General features: G+C 61.1%; 1 protein-coding gene across 1 annotated transcript in view; it reads right to left on the reverse strand.

Annotated features, from left to right (window-relative positions):
- The window catches only part of COL5A1 (collagen type V alpha 1 chain), a 122,933-nt gene that overhangs the window by 77,355 nt on the left and 38,053 nt on the right, over positions 1-7,525 (reverse strand). The window contains exons 13-18 of the mRNA XM_034663748.1: positions 6,732-6,785; positions 6,335-6,388; positions 3,967-4,020; positions 2,649-2,702; positions 2,167-2,220; positions 389-433 (exon numbers count right to left, since the gene is read on the reverse strand). Of these exons, the coding sequence (XP_034519639.1) occupies positions 389-433; positions 2,167-2,220; positions 2,649-2,702; positions 3,967-4,020; positions 6,335-6,388; positions 6,732-6,785 (315 nt within the window). The remainder of the gene's footprint in view (positions 1-388; positions 434-2,166; positions 2,221-2,648; positions 2,703-3,966; positions 4,021-6,334; positions 6,389-6,731; positions 6,786-7,525) is intronic.

Raw genomic sequence — 7,525 nt, forward strand, 5'->3', positions numbered from 1 at the left:
CACCATGATGACCCCGGACACTCACCATGATGAACCTGGAAACTCACCATGATGGCCCCGGACGCCCACCATGATGGCCCCGGATGCCCACCATGATGACCCCGGACACCCACCATGATGACCCTGGATGGCCACCGTGCCTGCGGCCTGGAGTCTCAACCACACCCCTCCAGGCGTTAGCTTCCTCCTCCGGGGAAGGTCGTATTTGCTCTACCAGCCTTTCTAATGTGCTCCTTTCTTCCCTCCTCGAGAATCCCCCAGATGTGTCTCTGTTTCAAGGCTGACCCCTCTGTAATCTATGCTCTGGGTCGGTCCCTGATTCTGCCGGAGTAGCCTCCTCGAGCAGCCCGTCACCATGCTGAGGAGACAGAACGCGATCAGGACTTACGGGTTCCCCAGGCAGCCCTCTGGGCCCGACTTCTCCATCGTCACCCTGTGGGGGAGAAAAGAGGCAGGATTTTACAGACAAGTTCTGAAGGCTGGACGAGAGACAAGGGTCCCGGCAGTTGTGCAGAAGGATGCTTTGTCCCGCGGCCCCTTCTGCTTCTGCTAGATTCACCGGTCCCGGCACCAGCTAGGAGCCCGAAGGTCCTCACTCCCAGAAAACTGCAGGGAAAAGGTGGGATCTGGGGCCCTGGGACACTCTGCTCAGGAGGTCACAAACCACAGCTCCAACAAGGAGAAGGCTAAACGGGAAGAATCGTGTGAGCAAAGATCTGGTTACCTTGACAGATAAGGAGAGGAATAGAAGCTAGACAGAGATGGAAAATAGGTAGCTGGGTAGGGAGGGAGGGGGATGACGGATGATGGGGAGGGAGAGGGAGGGTGAGAGGGACAAAGGTAAGTGACAGACAGGAACATGAGTGATGGAAGCTGGGGTGGAAAGGAGTCACAGACGATCACCAGATCCCCCGGGGCCAACCCCAAGGCAGCCTGACATTAGCTCTCTGCCCGGGCCCTACACACAGCTGGGGGAGTAAACCCTTCCGGCTGGAGAAGGAAATGCCGCCTGGCTCGACTGGTCCCAGATCAGGAGCTGCTTAGCCACTCCCCACATCTCTCCGTCAACAACGCGCCGCTCCCTTCTCTCTTCCCCGCACACGCACACGCACGGCCAGGCCTGCATCTCTGCACACAAGCATGTGTGGACATCGTGCACGTACATGTATACATGAAGTCGTGCTCACACACACGCGTGCACACGACCCCTGTGCGTGCACACACGTACACACGTATGTGTCCACACACACGTGCACACGCACACACACGCACACACTTCCTCTGATTCAAGAAGCACAGACCTCCAGGACACCCCTGCTCCCCTTTCTCACGGTGCAGTGAGCTGTGCTGGACGCAGGTGGGAGGTGCCCTGACAGAGCCAAGCTGAGAGCTGGTGAGGACAGAAGCACGGCCGGTGCCTGCCCCTCTGACGCCCCACTGCTCCCCTTACTCACAGGGCCTCTACACCTTTTCCCTAGAACACCCCTAAGACCCCAAGACACAGTGTAAGTGACTGGGGTGTATGGAGACGGGGACTTCAAAGCCCCCCGTGTGCTTCTCTGACACAGGATAATGGAACTTAAGTCTAACACTGAGCCTGCAGCCCCAGGAAGACACCTGACAAACACGGGACTCTGCCGAGCCCCCTAGGAGGGGCCCAGCTCCCGCCCTGGCTCCAACCTCGGGCACAGCATCGGTCCCCGCTGCACGCTCCCAGCCCGCTGCCCCACCCCCGCCTCCAGAGCCAGGGGCGGTCTGTCCCAGACTCTGCACCCTCTCCCCGAATCCCGGGCTCTGCCACCCACTGCCTCCCCCCGAACCACGAGACGAGCCGAGACGCTGAGTTCACAACCTCTCCTGACACCCCTCCTCCACAGTGACCTGGGCACCTGCCTCCCAGAATTAGGGGCCCTCTTTCTGAGGTCGGTGGCAGGTGAAAGCCACTCGGGGACGCCACGTAGCGTAGGACCAACGGTCAGGCTAATGTTTGCACCTGCTTTATCTCAGAAGTGGCTTGCAGGCCGTCCCCACATCCCCACAGCCCATTTGCCCTCCACGACCCCCTCGTCCCCCAGCTGCATGCCTGGCAGCCAAGCGCTCTGCTACCAGTGTTTCCCAGCAGTTCCAGCCCAGACCCCCTGCGGGGACAGGCTGGCAGGTACGTACCCGTTCTCCATCGTCTCCCGGAGGTCCTGGTGGCCCAGAAGGACCAGGGTCACCCTAGGAAGTCAAGCGGGGTCAGCGTTAGGCCCTTGGGAGCAGCCCCCTGCCCACAGCAGCAGCAGCCATGTGGGCTGTGCAGAGGGTCCTCGGCAGCTCGTGGTGGGCCCAGCCCCATGGATCAGACAGCGGTTTCTCTGGGGAAAGCTCACCCCCCTCCCTTGTACGCCCCTCGAGTGCAGGGCCTGACAGGCTCTTTCATTAGAAGCTGCCCAGAAGGAACCCGTGTCCCTGGGCTGACCTTCCACCAGCAAAGGCAACGTGTCGGCACTGGTTTCCACTCCCCACCCCCGCGAGTATCTTCAGGGACCACCTGGACGGGAGGGGACCCAGCCCCATGCAAGAGAGCTAAGGCCTCCTGAGAAACACGTCCAGTGCACAGAATCCATCAGGACCTCTGTGCTGGGACGCTCAGACAGGATGCTTACCCGGTGGCCCTTCTCTCCAGGCAGTCCAGCCAGGCCGTCGAAGCCGCGGTCACCCTGAGGGGACAGAGAGGCTGCTCGGAGACCACACTGCACACGGCTCGGTCGCCCTGCCTTGAGCCGTGGTTGGGGCAGCGTCTATGAGCCCTGGGCCCCAAGAACCCTGTGTGCAGTGACCCCTGGCCTCCACTCACCACACATACCACTGCCTTGGGCTTATGTTCCAGGCTCTTTTCCCCCAAACACCAACAAAAGCCAGAAACACAGAGGTGACTTTTGTCCTTGGGCCACAGACTCTGAGCCTCGCTGGCGGGGTGACCACGGCAGCGCCAGCGCGGGCGCCCGTCTCGCTCACTGCTACACCCTCAGCGCCGAGCACGGCCCGGCACGCGTAGCTGCCCATACTCATCTGGCGGACGGGCTGACACTGGGCTCCCCGGCCACCCCCGGCTGCCTCCTGGAGCCCACACAGAGCCCTGTCTCGTGGGTGTTACAAACCACGTGGGGAGAGGTCGAGCGTAAGCTAATTCAGGTTCAAGATACTTCTGTGGTTGGAAGAAGACCAAGGTCTACTGGGAGAGATTCAAGAAGCCCTTCTTCCCTCCTGCCACTCGGGGGATGCGAGACCAGAGCCGCGTAGGAGCTCAGCGTGCGTGGGGAGCCCCTGAGCTCACCCACACCAGTGACTAGGTGAACCGATATCTCGGACGCCTGGCAGGTGCAGTGACCCGTTTTTTACCCACTCCGGGTAACAGCAGCTGTCCACACCGTGGTGAGCCCGCCGCACAAGTAAGCTTTTCCTCTGGTGCCGCGCACAGCCTGGGCAGCTCCCCCAGGGCTGAGATGGGAGCCCCTGCGCTCACCCGCATGCACGGTCTACTCGCTTCCTGCCACACCGAGAAGCAGGTGTCCCCACACTGGACAAGAAGGCTCCCTGTCTGTGCACTTGACATTCCTCGTGTCACCGCCGTATGTGTGACCTTGTCATCTGTCCATCCATGAATGGTTTCTGTAGTTGGGGTTCTACCTGCCCCCCCATGCCCACCACCCACTTGAAAGGAGCAAATTTGCCCCCTGAGCAAACTAGCTGCAGTTGTCATACCTGCTTGTGACATTCACCCCACCAGCCCGGTCCTTGTGCCAACATGTCAGAGACTGATCCAAGCAGAACCTTCCTCACCCCCAAGATCCCACCGTGGACGAGCGTGAGCATCATGAATCGTTACTTGTCATCAGAATTACAGCCACCACATCACCAACGTGATGACGGTGATGGCGGCCACAGTTCCCAGGCCCCCAGGAGGTGCTGAGCGTGGCCTACCTTGGGGCCAGTCTGTCCGGGCATCCCTCTTGCTCCGTCACTCCCAGCTCGGCCCTGGAACAGAGGAGGCAGACGGTCACGGGGACCTGGGAGTGCTGGCTTCCCGGGAGGCCGAGCAGAGTCGCACAGCCCCACGTGGCGGGGCTGGTGCAGAGGACCCAGACCCGGGGTCCTGGGGTTGCTGTGCGCCTCTCAACGTGGCTCCCATCCTTCTGAGCCTCGCCATCTGAAATGCCAGATGCAGGTAATGCCACCTGCCTCTCTGTGTTCGGGGTGGGGGGGGCGAGACCATGCTGCAGGAGAGCCAGTGGGCAGCTCTGTCTGTCCACGGGACTGGGGGTCTGTGGGTCTGTGGCTCCCGAGAGAGTGTGTCCCAACAGCAATACACAGCCCGCTTCCCTTCCACCGTTCAGAAGCCAGATTACAGACTGGAGAGTCAAGCCCCTAGGATCAGTCCAATTGGCTACGAAGGACACAGCCCCACAGCGACAGCGGGTCTCACAGAAGCCACACAGCTGCCCCACTGTAAGCAAGACACGCCGTTTGCGGAGGCCGCCCCCAGGCCCATTACTCCAGCTGTTCCCAGGAAACTGCGAAGAGCAAGCCCATGGTCCCCACCCGACTGGCCACAGGGACGAAGGGCAGGGCCCACTACCAAGGCCCCACGGTCACCCCAGGAGAGCCCGGCCAGGCTTGGGCCACCTGGACGGGGACAGAGACTCGGCCAGGTGCCGACGCGCTAACAAGTGATGTCAGCCGGCTGAGTGTGAAAGGCTGACTGAGGTCGACATCCTCTCTCCGACTGCATCCCGTGTGCAGCTGATCAAACAAGGCCATCACCGGGCCCTCACCGGCCAGCACAGAGAACACTGGGAAAGCGGCAGCTTTTGGCCTCAAACAGAGGAGACAGAACAGCAGCAGAGAAGAAAGAAGCTGGGGACCCAGGTGGACCACAAGGAGATGGTCTGCCTCCCCCAGGTTAAAGGTTACACAGAGCTGCCGGGGATGGAAAGTCACCGCAGGAAAGGCGCCCAAGCGACGCGGCTCCAGGACAAAATGCTGAAGCCGAGCCGGGCAAACAGAGGGGCCGAGGGAGGGGCCCCCGCAGGCGTGCACACACTCAGAAATCAAGGACATTCGTCAGGACTGCTCCTACGACTTCACGGCATGGCACTGTCCAGCAGGACATGCAGCTGTTCCCACATTCACAGCCAGCCCTCCGGCCCGCCGCCCTCCAGAGAAGCGGCCAGACCAGCGCAGCCCCGTCTGGCCTCCCGCTGCCACTCCTCCCGCAGACGGTGCGCTCTGGGCGTGTGGGTGTGCTCACCCTGGGCTGCGGGAGGACCCGCTATCCACCTTCCCTGCCCTCCCATCCCTCTCCTGCCTGCCTGAGGAACAGTTCTGGGGAAACGGGCCACTACGTGTCCAGAGACACAGAAACCTTTAATGAAATATAACTCTTTCCAGAATCAGATCCAAGATAAACCCCTGACTGTCTCCCAAGAGTCACTGAGTTCTGGCGTTGGTGGGCCGCGTGGAGGCATGAGTCTGACCTTGCATGGGGCCTGGATCCCCCACGCATCAGGGACCTGCATCCTGACAGCCACACGAGGGCCGTGGCTCCGTCACTCCCACTCACAACCACTGTTAGTCCCCCCAGGAGTCTGTCTGCTCCCCACACTCTCCAAGCAGAGTGGCGGGGCAGCCCCAGGGGACTGCACTCCTCGGACAGGCTCAAACCCAAAACCTTCTCTTCCCTCACTCGAAGCCATCTCTGGCTGCAAAGACCCGCTCCTTAGAGCGTGATGTGAGTTCATTAGGCTCTCCCTGGCTTGTCTGGATGGGGGTAGTTAATTTACATCAACCTGTAAACACACGCCCCGTTCAGCAGCCACCGTCGGCAGCCACGGTCAGCAGCCACGGTCATGTGGAAACACACTAGTTCCACCCACTAGAACTGCCCCCAGAGTCCCGGGGGCCGGACACCCACCGGGCCATTCCCTCAACCCTGAACCGGGGCCATTTCTGGAGGAACAAGGTCACCCCAAGGAAATGAGGCCCACCGATCACATTGTCTTCTCCACACTTGCTCCCCAAGGGCCTGGAAGTTGCCTCAGTTAAAAATATTTGTTAAACTAAGTTAAGATGCTCGGGACAGAGGCCAGAGGCCAGGCAGTAGGACACAGAGTGCCCGCTGGCTCAGCTCCCGCCCCGGGGAAGGGGATCCAGCCTTGAAAACAGTCACCCTTCGATGGCAGGGGAGCAGCCAGGATTCAGACCTCGAGCCTGGCACTGGGGGCAGAGCAGACCCGCCGCAGACTCCCGTCCCTGTGTGACCCGGCTGCTGTCACTGAGCCCCAAAACTCACCCTTCTTCCAGGCTTTCCTGAAGGACCAGGCGGGCCCTGCACACCACGGGGTCCCTGTCCAGAATCAGAGAAGGCAAAGGGTCAGGCTGGGTCTGTGTTTTTCAGAGGCAAAAGCAAAGCCTTGTCCCCGTGCTCATCAACCCAGCCGGTGGTGGCTCTGGGCAGCAGGGGGCAGGGCACAGACCTGCGGCCCTGAGTGAGGGCCCGACGGGGCCTGGCCAGCTTGCCCCCTGCATGCAACGGCTCTTTCTGCTCCAGTCCCAGCTGTGCGCAAAGCCGCAACAATTCCCACCGGCTCCTTGAAGACATGCAGCATGCGGCCCCCCATTCCGGTGATGACCACCTCCAACACACAGGAGGTGCCCCTGCAAGCAGCAAGAGCAAGGTGCCTACGTACCTGAGGCCCCATGTCTCCCGGCTCGCCCTTCAGACCTCCACTCCCTGGAGGGCCCTAGGGAGACACGGTCTGGGTTAAGCAATGCTCATCAGACCCCAGGGAAGGAGTCACCCCATGGGGCAGGGCTTCTGCTGAGAACGAGCAGAGCTCTCAGCCCACGGAGCCCAGCCTGCCTGCCTTGGACAGAGCCCGAGGGACAAGCACTTCTCAGTTATTGGAAGTCTTCTTAGTTGTGAACAAAATTCTGCACAGTGGAGCGTACGGTACAGAAGCCATGAAGCCCACGCCGTGTTTGTTTCGCTCTCCAGGAGGAGTGTGACTGCGGTCTCTCATAGCCCGCAGCTCAGGGCAACGCGTGGGGATCCTCGGGGCCCACGACAAGGCAGGAGCCACAGATGGATGGGGGCAGCCCTGAGCCAGCGCTGACGGGGAAGTGCTGAAGACAGACCCGGCGCAGAGAGCCAAGTCCGCCCCTCCCAAGGAACAGGGCTGGCGGGTGTTTAAATCCTCCGTCTCCTTGCAAACAGCAAAGGCCACCCACACTCTGTGGGGATCCCGTTTGCCGGCCCTGAGTGTGCTTGGGTATACACCACACACGGCTTGTGCAGCTGGGAGGGGAACGCTAGAAATCCTGGATCTGCCCCCGCTCAAGTGCTCTTGACTTTGGGAACATGACTGTAAAGAATAAAGACGGCCAGAAAGAAAAGCTCCCTGGGTCTCAAGGCAAAATCACAGCCCGAGCAGGTGTGGCAGGCCTCCCAGGCCCCAGGTCACCACAGCCCCCCCACCCCCAC

The sequence above is a fragment of the Ailuropoda melanoleuca genome, chromosome 7, assembly GCF_002007445.2.
Source record: "Ailuropoda melanoleuca isolate Jingjing chromosome 7, ASM200744v2, whole genome shotgun sequence".
NCBI lineage: Eukaryota > Metazoa > Chordata > Mammalia > Carnivora > Ursidae > Ailuropoda > Ailuropoda melanoleuca.